This window comes from Bubalus kerabau, chromosome 4, assembly GCF_029407905.1.
Source record: "Bubalus kerabau isolate K-KA32 ecotype Philippines breed swamp buffalo chromosome 4, PCC_UOA_SB_1v2, whole genome shotgun sequence".
NCBI classification, from domain to species: Eukaryota; Metazoa; Chordata; class Mammalia; order Artiodactyla; family Bovidae; genus Bubalus; species Bubalus kerabau.
Window position 1 is genome coordinate 10,257,424 of NC_073627.1, and position 12,958 is coordinate 10,270,381.

A 12,958-nucleotide genomic window follows, 5' to 3' on the forward strand; every position below is an offset into this window, starting at 1 on the left:
GTAACAAGAAGCTTGGAGGTTTATTTCATTTTATTCAGTTTTGTAGGTATTGTTGGAGGTATGAAAAGATGGAGGTCTGCCCTGAGTTTTTATTTTTATCTTACCTGGAAGGGGAAATCCATGGGATCCTTCCAAACCCTGACGTGTTGTTGAAAACACCCTGTGGTCATTCTCTCCTCTCCAGCTTCCTGGTCTCCAACACCCCGCACCCCAGCCCCTTCCCCAGGGCCTCTCTCAAGGCCCGGGTGCCCCAAGGCACAGTGCGCCTGTGTCTTCCTGTCCTCACGGTGGTCGCGGCCCTGTCACGCGCTCATTTCCCACCATTTCCGTAAACACAGCCTTGGAGATTGCTTCTTGGGCGCTAGGCCCCTCCCCCCTGGGCTGCGTGGCTCGCCCCGCAGGCCTGTGCACGCCTTTCTCAGGTGCCGCCTTTGGTTCTGCAGGGTCCTCCCCGCCGTCATCTCAGAACGCCGCGCTGCCTCCCTCGAGTGCCTGGCCGCTCGCTGCCTCCGGCCACAGTCGCGCTTTCAGCAGCCTTGCGCCCGCTCCTACTGTTGCAGGTACGCACCTGGCCTCTCAACGTGCAGGTCGCCTTTTATCTCTGTCTCCAAACAAAACTGATGGCCTGGCTTTTCCTGGTGGTCTGTCTGCTCCCCTCCAAGCTGGGAGGCCACATGGAGTGATGGAGAGTGGGCCCGAGCTTTGCCGAGCAGAAATGGGGCCTCGGGCACTGCTCACCCCTTCTCTGGGGAGTGGGGACGTTGACACCTCCTGTCACAAAGATCCTGGGGTTATAGAAGCTCCCCAGCACGAGACGCAATACAGCTACTGCCTAAACGTGTCTGCTTCCCCCTCCCCTCCCACTTCCCCCCAACCATCCTCTTATGACCACAAAACCAGGGGTATATAAAACTCACAGACCTGAGGCAGCAGCTGCTGGGGACTGCTGTTATCAACTTAACTCCCATCGCTCAGATCCATGCGGTGCCTGGGTTATTCCTCTCACTGTAGGCTTTACAAGTCTTTCCAGTAAGACATTTCTTTTAGGCTTAAAGGAGAATTGAGAATTAATTTGTTTGTCCTAGTAACTCTGAAGGAATTTTTACCTGGAAATGTTAAGACAAGGATATAAAGAGATGTGGACATACATACAGTGTGGATAGGTTTGCAGAAAGATGTGGAATTTAAGTAAAGAGAGTGTGTTGTTTATAAGTTTCTTCAACTGTGTTTCCGCATTCCACCAACCTTCTTGTCCAGCTGTTGTTTAAACCAGCATCAGAATGCTGTAGGAATTCTCTTTATACCAGTGCCTCGGGGAGAAAGTAGTTCCACTGTAATTTAGCATCTTATTTAAAAAAGAGAGCAAGAACTTCTGGATTACTTCTAGTCCTTCTAATGTTTATTCTCTCTCATGTTTACACAGGGGATGTATTAGGCCATTAAAACTTCCCGGTCATTTGGCCAAAAAGATGAGCAAACAAAACCATCTTCCATTATCTTGGGCCGTTTTTTTCTGGCGTTTCAGTTTTCCTGATCAGGGACTCCTGTGCTCAAATGAGCCTTTGTTGTCATGAAGCTGCAGTCGGCCCCCAGCAGCCAGGGTGGAAGGGGCGCCCCATGCAGGGCTGGTACCCGCCTGGCGCTGTGGGGCTGGTGCCCACCTGGCGCTGCAGCGCAGGCCCAGGAGCAGGGCAACAGCAACCTCTCTGCATGCTGCCCTCACCACCCTGGGTTCCTGAGGCAGCTGTGTGTCAGGTCCCCGGGCACAGGAGGGGTCAGGGCTAGTAGTCATCACAGGCTTTGATTTTTGTTTTGTTTTTTTTTTTTTCCGCAAAGAGACTTACAACAGGCTTTCCCCAGCCAAGGTGCCCAGATGCCAATCCTTGGGGCACCTGGCCCACACCCACTTCTGCAGGTGCAGAGAGCGGGTCTCCAAGCTGTGGAGATAGTGCTGGGAGATGCAAGTTCAGGCGGGTTACATCAAAGGGCGTGTTGCTTTGCTAGGAGACTGACACCTAAAGAAGTAGCACAAAGGGTATATATATATGTGTGTGTATATATGTGTGTGTGTGAGGGCCTCGACCTTGATTAATTTGATATGCGATAAGACGTGTCCCAGCAGAATTTGTGAAATTAGCTTTAGCACTGAACCATAAAAAAGTGCTATTTTTCTGGCGAGCTCGTGTCTGATGCATGTAGCAAATTGAGTATCAGCAATCCTGGCAGGATCTATACAGCCACCGGCAGACTGTGTCTCTGGGCAAAAATTCAGAGGACAGCCTGCGGTCCTCAAGTTGGGGGGCTTGATGGGGTGCTTCCCTCGGGTCCTGCAGTCTGCTGGAGCCAGAGTTCTCCTGGCATGAGTCCCCAGACGCTTTGTGACTTCTCAGTCTCAAGAATACCCGTGCTCCGTTTCTCCGCCTTTCTAGGTAAGCTGTCAGACATCAAATCGACGTGGTCCTCTGGCTCTGCCTCCCACACGCAAGCCTCTCTGTCTCACGAACTGTGGAAGGTGCCCAGAAACACTACTGCACCCACAAGGCCCCCGCCAGGGCTAACCAACCCCAAGCCTTCCTCTGCCTGGGGAGCCAGTCCCCTCGGCTGGACCAGCTCTTACTCCTCGGGTACGCGTCCATTCTCGCATCCAGATGGGTGAGGGGTGGGAGTGTCCGTGCCTAACCCACTTTCCCCTTAGGGAAGGTAGGTGCCTACCATATTGTCCTGCAGCTTCTTCAGAAGGACCCCCAGAGGGCTGAGGGGGGCTGGGGTACCTAGACTCTCAGGGCTTGTCCAGGCCCAGGCTCTGCTGCCCGTGTTTCAGCATCAGCCCTGGGTGTTAGCATACACAGCTTTGCTCTGAGCCAGGAGGTCCCAGAGGTCTCAGCACACACTGAGGGGCCACACTGAGCCCTCAGAGAGGCCCGTTCACCCAGCATGAGGGACTCCACGCCCAGTGTGAGCACACCGCCCTGTCCCAGGGGGCTTCCTTGGGCCCCTCTGAACTGCGGGGATGAGGGGGTGCACAGGGAATTGACACCACTGAGAGTGAAGCCAGCCTGCGAGTCTGCGTGTTTTGCCAGCAAGTGGGTTGAGAGCATTGATTCTAAAGTTGAGAGGGGCAAGGGGCAGAGGAGGAGACCAAGACTTCCGGCAATTCTCGAGTCTCTGCCGCCACACCTGCCCCTGCGGGTCTGCAGGGACCCCGAGTCTGGGTTGGTTTCCAGGGGTGACAAGGCTGGGAGCGCAGGCTTTTTGCGAGCCGCGTGCGGGGGCCTGGGGCGCTGGGGAGAGCGGTCTGACTCGGCGCAGCCTTGGTGACCGGCTTCCCCCCTGGGCGCAGGTTCCGCCTGGAGTACCGACGCCTCAGGAAGGACAAGCAGCTGGCTCGTTCTCCGCAACCTCACACCCCAGGTACAGGCAGCTGGTGGGGGTATGCAGGCCCGAGGGCCTTGTCCATAACCCAAGGCCTCGCTCGGTCCAAAGGCAGTGCGGGCAGCGGTGGTCATTTAACTGTGTTCTGGTGAACTGTTGCCTTTTCACCCCTCTGAGGCTTGAAGAGTGCACCCTGATAAACAGAGCAACTCACCCTCACCTGCACCCGCTCCAGGATGATGTGGCCTGTGCTCATCCCGGGGTTTGGGACCGCAAGGCTCAGGGTGAAGTGCTCTGGTGAGGAGAGGGGCAGAGCTGTAGCAGGTTTTTCTCCTCCTGACAGCCCAGCTCACGAACCAGAGGGAAATATCCAAGACTGTAAATTACATGGGGAATGACAAGGTGCACAAGGTTAATATCGCAGTCAGTATACGAAGCCCTCTTAAGACAGACATCGTCCCGGGGTACTGTGGACCCAGGTTTCATAAAGCTCGTCTTTGAAGTGCAGAGTGATGACCGCCCTCCCTCTTCCTCACTCAGATCGACGGCTCCACCCTGCGGACGCTGTGCCTGCAGCACGGGCCCCTCATCACGTTCCACCTGAACCTGACGCAGGGCAACGCCGTGGTCCGCTACAGCTCCAAGGAGGAGGCCGCCAAGGCCCAGAAGTCCCTGCACATGTGCGTCCCTCCCCTCCCCTGCCCTGCGCCGCCCGGCTGCGGCCCGCAGTGCTCGGCCTGGGCCTCGGGAGGGTCCTGGGGCCTCCGAGGCGCAGCAGGCTCCCCGGGCGCCGTTGTCCACTGGCTCACGGTCTGGAGGCTGGAAGTCCGGCAGAGTGTGGGCAGGGTCACCTCCCCCCAGGGCCTCTGCTCGGCTTACACACAGCTGCCTTCTGCTGTGTCTTCACATTGCTCCATCTGAGTGTGTCCTGACGTCCTCTCCTTCTAGGGACAGTGGTCCAAGTGAATTAGGGCCACCCTCATGACCTCACACGTGTGTGCTCAGTTGCTCGGTCGTGCCCGACTCTTAGCATCCCCATGGACGATAGTCCTCTAGGCTCCTCTGTCCGTGGGATTCTCCAGGCAAGGATACTGGAATGGGCTGCCATTTCCTACTCCAGGGCTCTTCCTGACCCAGAGATGGAACCCGCATCTCTTGAGTCTCCTGTATTGACAGGTGGATTCTTTACAAAAAGCACATCTTACTTCAATTCTCTCTTTAAAGACTCTCTCCAAACACAGGCACAATGAGGTCTCAGGGTTTCAACATATGAATTTGAAGGGACGCAATTCACCCCATGAGAGGTGTCTTGTGACATATCGGTTGCCTCTGCTGCCAAAGTGCCAAGGCTCTCCCCCCTCCCTCCTATCCTGGAGGGAGTGGGTCCCCAGGAGAGACCCAGGGGTGAAAGAAGCTTCTCTCCATGGATGTCCCCAGGCATGCGACATGGCAGTGCCCACTCCTGGGCCTAGTAGTGTTCCCTGCAGCTGACTCCTCTCCCCTGATTACAGGACTTGCAATCAGATGTCGTGAGTAGGCCTTCTCAGCAGTGTCACTTGAGGTGTGGGCCCCAGAAATCAGTCATGCCTGTTTTCAGCCCACGATGAACTGCACTGACCCTAAACGATGCCCACCTTCAGTGGTCCATGCATGCACGTCCTTAAGAATGTGCTCTCGATACCACCACCACACAGCTGCTAGAAATCTAAAGCAGGGGGAAAAAGCTCGTACTCTGGCCTTGGAAACAGCTATAGTAAAGCGTGAACTGCTGGACTGTTTCTGGGTGCCTGTGACATGAAGCCTCCAGCTGTCCTTTTCCTGTTTTAAAAAAACAACAGCACGGGAAAGCCAACAAGGAGGGCATGGGAAAACTCACAGCTGCTCTGCTCACATGGCCCCCCGTTCTGCTTTCTGTGTTTGTGGCTTTTTTTGAGTTTTTGTTTTGTTTTGAGATATGACTGACGCACAGCAGCGGTGTGTCAGTTCAGAGGCATAGTGCCTGTTGTCCTGCACGCTTCTGTAACTGCCAAATGCTCACCACCATGTGAGCTAACAGCACACCAGGGCACGTAATTATTACTTCCTATTTGTGGTGAAAACATTGAAGATTTGCTCTATCAGCAGCTTTGACATAAATGATACAGAACTTTTAACTGTGGTCACCAGGCTGCACCTTCCCTCCCCAGAACTTAGTCATCTAACCGCATGTCTGTACCCTTTACCAGCCTCTGCCATCTCCCCACCCACAGCTCCTGGAAACCACCATTCTACTCCCAAATGTTTCCACAAGTTTGGCTTTTTTGGGGTTCCAAATAAAATATATCGTGCAGTATTTATCTGATCTTTGACTTACCTCACTTAGCATAAGGTCCTCAGGATTAATCTGTTTTGTTGAAGGATTTCCTTCTTTCTTGTGCCTGAACAGTAGTCCATTGTGTGTGTGTGTGTGTCTGTGTCTGTGTGTGTGTCTGTGTCTGTGTGTGTGTTTGTGTATGCACACACACACACCCCTCACATTTTCTTGGTTGACTACTAGCTTGTTGCCATATCTTGACTATTTATAAATACTGCTATGTTAAACAAGGGGTTCAGATGTCTATTTGTATTTCTGTGCTGTCAGTTATGCTGCCTCCCTTTCGTTTCTGATTTTGTGTCCTCTTTTTTTTTCTTGGTTAGTGTAGCTAAGGATTTGTTGAGTTTGTGTTATCTTCTCAAAAACACCAACCCTTATTTCCGTTGCCGCCCTGCCCTTCCAGGTGTGTTCTGGGAAACACTACCATCTTGGCCGAGTTCGCTGGCGAAGAAGAAGTGAACCGTTTCTTAGCCCAAGGCCAAGCCCTGCCACCCACCTCCAGCTGGCAGCCCAGCCCAGGGACCAGCCAGACGCGGCTGGGCACCTCGGGCAGCGCCCACGGCCTGGTGCGGAGTGACGCCGGCCACTGGAATGCCCCGGGGCTGGCCGGCAAAGGGAGCAGCGACCTGCTGTGGGGCGGGGTCCCCCAGTACTCGAGCAGCCTGTGGGGCCCCCCCAGCAGTGACGACGGCAGGGTCATCGGAAGCCCCACCCCGCTGAACACGCTGCTCCCTGGCGACCTTCTCAGTGGGGAGTCCATCTAGCCCCGGGGGGCCCCGCGGGTGCCACGGTCACCAGCTTCAGGAGGACACGCTGACCCTTTCCAGCCCGGGTGTTGCTGAGGACCCCGCCGACCGGAGCCGCCCGGCAGCCCTTTCGAGTACCTCTGTCCAGTACTGAAGACGAGCCTTGGCCACACGCAGGCCTTGCGAACTGTCCCCGAGACAGTGCGGCTGCGCCAGGGCAGCGTCACGTGTCACGACAGGATGCTTCTCACAGCTTTTTATTTGGTGTCGTCTTACGTTTGTACGGTGTGTTGTCATTTTGATTTTTTTTTTTTTTTAAGTATAAAAGCTGCTTAGAATAGTTCTATCATGAAGGGCACTTTTCAGATTGTGGGCTGGAAAGGGTTATTTTATCAAGGGAGGGAGGGGTGGGGAGGGAGGGAGGGAGACGAGAAAGCCTATTTAAAAACGAGCCTGTGACGATTATGCACATTACCAGAGGCGGTCCCGTAATCAGGGGGAGCTGGCGTCCGCCACCGGGACGCGGTCGGCGGCCCCGACTGGGAGCCGCGCAGAAGGAGCGGTCTGTGCTCTGCTCTCTGTCCCCACGGGTCCGCCTATGCACATTACCCTTGTTTCATTACTTTTTCATGTCATTTTTTTTTAATCCCCCAAAAAAAATATTTTTTAAAAGTTAAAAAAAAAGACATATCAAACATGCAAATACTTGAATCCAGCAGGCCAATAATGAAATGTGAACACTTTCTAATTCTACACTTCCAGTTTGACATCAGTACGCAGAAACAGGCTCTAGGAAACATTTCTAAGTTGACAGCCTATGTGTGTGTGTGTGTGTGTGTGTGTGTTGAAACAAGCGTGTGTGTGCGTGTGCGTGTGTGCCTGCGCGCTTTCTGTGTTCATGTGCTAAGTGTGTGAGGGGTGTAACTGTGGGTTTTCCCTTTTATTCAGTATGTGCTTTTTTTTTTTTTTTTTTTTTTTTGGCGCATTGGTCAAATGTTTGTTGTTTATTATTAGCTTCTAACTTTGCACTGAGTGTCCCTGCCCTTCCTCTAGCTAATCCTATATGTTCAAGAAAATTCACAGGACAGGGCCGGTGACAATTCATGTGTAAATGTTTACTCAAGGACTCTGTTAATTGCGTTTAAAAAAATTACAGTGTATATCTCTGGAGAAATAATATGTATACCTACCTTTAGCAGCTTTTTATCGTGGACTAATGCAAGAAAATTATTACCAGAGTATTGCACCATTTTTCCATTTGGAATATAAAGTTAAAGAGAAAAAAGGAAAAAAAAAAAAAAAAAAACTCGCTGAACTGTGGCCATAGATCCTTGCAGAGGATGGATGGTTCCTCGAGAGGAGCGGAGACAAGCACTTGGGCGTGGGTTGTGACTGCTTTCGTCGGAGCCAGTGGTGAGGGCTCCCACCTGTTTACAGACTTTTTTTTTTTTTTCTCCTTCAGACTTTAAAAATAAAAAATTTTAAAAAGGAATTTAAAGAAAAAAAGAAAAAAAAAAAAAAAGACTTCTGTCGTAAAGAAACCTATTTTCAGAACGCAGATCCGCTGCTTCAGAGCTCTGGGATGGAACAGTGTTGCTTTCCCCTCCGGCCGTCGCCGTGGACTCGCCGACGGTCCCCTTCGTCGAGGCGACGAGCTGTGGTCACTGTCTTGCACACGCGGACGCGCGCTCAGGAAAACCAGGGTTCCCGAGGGACAGCTCCACACCATTTCATGTGTTTCGTCACCCAACTCCTAGCACTGAAGATGTTATTAAAAAAAATAATAATACAAAATAAAGGAAAAAAAAATAAGAAAAAAGAGGAAAAAAAAAACCACAAAGAAGAAAGATACCTAATCTCTAACGTGTAGCAGTTACGTATGTACCAAATAATGGACTCAAAGGAAATAGATGTTCGAAGAGTGCTTTATATATTAAAAATTGCTTTATGTTTAAAAAAAAAAATGATCAATGTTTTGTTTTGCAAGAAAGAGACAATGGAGTAACATACCCTCAAGTATGTTTAAAAAAAAAAATATATATGAACATGTGCTCCCTGCCTGCTTGATCAGGAAACTTGTGCATTACATTTTTTTTTAATTAGCTTTTTAATGGTTTTATCAAAACAAAACAAAAAAGCAAAAAACAATTAAAAAAAAAGACAAAAAACGAAAAGAAAAAAAAAAGTTCCTGCAAAATTGCAGATCAACAAAAGCTGGTTTTATAGAGGATCATGAACTATGCACAAACTGGTTCGAGACTTTTTTCTCAAGTTCAGTAGTGTATTTAGCTAAACAGACCTTCCTCAGAGTAAGCGCATCTCATTTGCCATTACATGCGCTCGGTATATTTGATGTACACGTCCCCACACATGTACACCAAATATACGTGCGTGCGTGCGTGCCCGTGTGCACCTAGACATACAGCTTCCCATGCTGCATTTAGCATCAAGTTGTAGAAAACTGATATTTTTAAATTGGGGATGGAAGTAAAGAATCTCTCCGTTTTTGTTTTTTTGTTGTTGTTGGGGTGGGATTTGTTGGGGTTTTGTTTTTTTTGTTTTTTGACCTTTTATTTCGAATTAAAGACGTCTGTAACTCTGAGATTAAAAGACAAGTTTGTGGCTTTTAATGTTTTTCCTCATAGAATGTGATTGTTGAAGAAAATGCACCGAAAGTTGCTTTCAAAAGTACAATGCTTTGTTGAATCTTAATAAATGGCAATTCTTTTTTTCTTGGCTGTTCGAATAAATGCGTTTTTTATTTTTATTTTTCAAAGAGGAATGTCATCTATATTCACTTTGTATGTTTTGGGAGAGAGAGCTGTCCCACTGTGTGTAAGAAATTCCCTGTGCCTTTTTATGCTGTCCTCTAAAGTTTACGTACGTAAGTAGGTACGCTCCATGTTTCAGTTGCCTGACCTAGGATTTTACCATTTGTTTTGGGATGTTGCATTCAACACCAAAATCTTATTACGAGTCATCGAAATACAGTAGCGCCTAGGGGCTCCCCGCCAGCCACCCGCCTGGACCCACCTGCTCCGTCCAGGAACCAGTACCATCTGGGGCAGCCGTGGCTTGCGGCCGCAGCGTAGGACTGCTGCTCGCGCTCAACCCATGGCCCAGTTTGGGTATCAGAAATATCCAAAGAAGGCTTCCCTGGTGGCTCAGTGGTTAAGAATCCAGCTGCCAACGCAGGAGACATGGGTTTGATCCCTGATCCAGGAAGATTCCACATGCCGAGGAGCAGCTACACCCGTGGGCCACAGCTACTGAGAGCAGACACCACAGCTGCTGAAGCCCGCGGGCCCGTGCTCCGCAACAGGGGAAGCCACCGCGGTTAGAAGCCCGAGCACTGCAACGAGAGAGCAGCCCCTGCTCGCCACAGCTAGAGAAAAGCCCTCGCAGCAATGAAAATTCAGCACAGCTAAAAATAAATATTGTTTTAAAAAAATAAATATTCAGAGAGAAAAGAGTAGTGAAGGTCTTTAGTGAAGGTTTTTTGTTGGTCGTAGAAGAGCTGACTCATTTGAAAAGACCCCAATGCTGGGAAAGACTGAGGGCAGGAGGAGAAGGGGACGACGAAGGATGAGATGGTTGGATGGCATCACGGACTCAATGGACATGGGTTTGGGTAGACTCTGGGAGCTGGTGATGGACAGGGAGGCCTGGTGTGCTGCGGTTCACGGGGTCACAAAGAGTCAGACACGACTGAGTGCCTGAACTGAGATGTTCTTTTGTTTCAGTAAAGTAGCCATAAGGTTTTTTGGAGGGGGGGGGGGATGCAGACCATTTTTAAAGTCTTTATTGACTTACAATATTGCTTCTGTTCTATGTTTTGGTTTCCTGACCGAGAGACACGTGGGATCTTAGTTCCCCACCCAGGGATCGAACCCGCAGCCCCTGCACTGAAGGGGAAGTATTAACCCCTGGCCCTCCAGGGAAGCCCCAGCCTTAGATGACTGCATCTCATCTTGTACCAGGACTGCTGAGGTGGCGGCACTGGGTACAGCAGCAGCTGTACCCACGGGCTCCAGGCCGTAGTCAGGAGCCCGAGCACTCGGCACTGGCTCCCTGGCCCACCCCAGGATCGCCTGCCACGACCACAAGTTCAGCGCCAGTTCTGCCGTCTCATCGAGATTGTGAAGATATCCTCTTGAAGACCAGCCTAAACGTCCTTTGTGACTTCTGCTCAGAGACCAATGGAGCGAGTGTCTCTCTCTCTTACACTCCTAGGGGCCTCGGCCACATTTTACCGAGAAGACAGGACCCAGGTTGGCTCCGGAGGTCAAGACGGCAAGCTCCTGGCTCTGACCGGCCTCTCTAGAAGACCCAGGAAGAGAGCACGGGAGGACCAGCGTCAGGAGAAGAAGGGCTAAAGGAAGAGTGAAGCTCAGAACACGGACGATCAGAACACACACGACATCCTGAACTTGTGTAAAACTGGAGGCCACGACTCCACCAGGAGCTCGAGCCAGCCCTTCCCCGGGTGTTCACCTGGTCCCCTGTGAGCCCAGAGTCACCAGAGGGGAGCAAACCGTCCCAGCGCCTCACTAGAGAACAAGCTCAGTGCCACCAGGACGGCCGAAGGTGAGGCAGACTTCCTGGAGGAGGTGGCTCTTTCCTCCCAAGCCCAGGGAAAACAGGACAGGTGGGAGCACAGAGGAAGCTAAGTGACCGCCTCCTGCCTGGAGCAGGGCCGGGTCCTGCTACCCACAGATGAAAAGGAGACTTGGTGTCTGGAATCGAGAAAAATTGGAGGCTCAGAACTGTACTGTTTTTTTTTTTAAACTCATTCTGTCAACACTGTGGGAGAAGGCAAAGACGGCAGGATGCTCAGCGGGGAGAAGCCTGGTGTGTGGAGAAAGGACTTCTGAATGGGGAGAAAGGGTTGGGAAGGAGCCACCTTGGCCAGCCCTGATTCTAAGGACATAAGCCACAAGACCTGAGGAGCTGAGTGTGTGTTCACTGCGACAGCAAGGTGTTTCAAGAAGATTATTTGCAAGAATAGAGCACATGGGGTGGAACAAGAAGAAGTCACATAGGAGTCGTGATGGAAACATGCGGTTAACTTACTAGCGTCTACACATCAGCTCTCCCAGCAGAAGTGCTGCCGACCGGCTTCGCCTGTGTGAGTGGTGAGCTCAGTCGTGTCCGACTCTGCACCCCCATGGACTGTAACCTGCCAGGCTCCTCTGTCCGTGGCCTTCTCCAGGGGAATCTTCCCAACCCAGGGATCAAACCCACGCCTCCTGCATCGGCAGGCAGTTTCTTACCACACCACCTGGGAAAACACCCCTGAACAGCAGTCCCGCACTGCAGGTATGACCCAGGAGCCTGGCTCCCCAGTCACCGTGAAATCCTGAAGCTTGTTTCCAAACACACCCCCGAAGTGCACAGAAGCTTCGGGCTTAAGTGACATTTCAGATACTGGTTCTCCGTCCTGACTGCATGTCAGAATTATCCAGAAATTTCTTAAAATCCCAGAACCCAGGGCACATCGTAAATCCATTCCACCAGTGTCTCTGGTCGAGTGTACAGGCATCAGGGTCTTTAAATCTCCCCGGTTGATTCCACTGAGTGGCCAAGGCAGAGGTGGTATCCGAGGGAGCCTGTTGGTAGGCTGAGACTGTCAGCCTCCCACCCATTGGAATTCAGCCACTTGCAAGAGCCCAGTGGGTCTCATTCGGCAGTTTACGCTTTTCTCTTTTTTTTTTTTTTTTAAAGCAAAACTGTTACGTGCCAGGCATGGTGCTAAGCACCACGTGGAACTGTGTCCATTGTTCCAACAACCCCAAAAGGTGAGGAACAGGGACTGGGAGAGGTTACGGAATGTGCCCAAGGCCATGAGCTGATGAGCATCAAACCCAGGACCCTCTGACTCCACAGCCTTGCTGGGTCAGGGCCCCTCAGGCTACATCACGGAATATTACAGCCGGAGGCTCGAGGCCACGTGTGTATCAGAAGCCACTGTGATGGGCGACGGACATGCCTGGAAAGAGAACTGACTGGGGGGCGGGGCGGAGCTAGTGACTCTGGAATTTGAACCCCACTGGCCAGGCAGCTGGGTGCCACAGCCCTGGGAAGAATCTCTTCTCTGGAAAACCTTGGCCTTGATCTTGAGGTCCTTCAACTGATTGGACAAGGCCCACACACATCGCGGGGGACAATCTCCTTAAAGTCAGCTGACTGGGTGCTGGGCGCCTGCAGAATGCCTTCACAGCAACACCTCGGTTAGCGCTCAGTGGCCAGGGACACCACCTGCCTCGCACACGGAGCCTGCAGAAACGCCCACAGGCTTCTGGCCCGTTTGTCAGCCGCAGCTTGTCCTGACCTCATAGTCGTTGCAAGGCAGGCAAAGTGAGCCCAGCCAGTCATAACTGGCCGCACCAGCTCAGACTGGACGTGGTCAGTTTATGATGTCCATCCATCCATCCAAAAGTGCTCTTCACGCGGAGGTGGGCATCTGGGAGTGCTGGCCCTGAGAGCC

General features: G+C 51.6%; 1 protein-coding gene across 4 annotated transcripts in view; it reads left to right on the plus strand.

Moving 5' to 3' along the window:
* Window positions 1-7,963, plus strand: part of TNRC6C (trinucleotide repeat containing adaptor 6C) — a 113,345-nt gene extending 105,382 nt beyond the window's left edge. For all 4 annotated transcript variants that reach the window (XM_055575245.1, XM_055575247.1, XM_055575246.1 and 1 more), the window contains 5 exons: window positions 444-560; window positions 2,430-2,624; window positions 3,341-3,411; window positions 3,913-4,052; window positions 6,129-7,963. In XM_055575245.1, the coding sequence (XP_055431220.1) occupies window positions 444-560; window positions 2,430-2,624; window positions 3,341-3,411; window positions 3,913-4,052; window positions 6,129-6,489 (884 nt within the window). In that variant the 3' untranslated portion in view covers window positions 6,490-7,963. The remainder of the gene's footprint in view (window positions 1-443; window positions 561-2,429; window positions 2,625-3,340; window positions 3,412-3,912; window positions 4,053-6,128) is intronic.
* The last annotated feature ends 4,995 nt before the right edge of the window (window positions 7,964-12,958 follow it).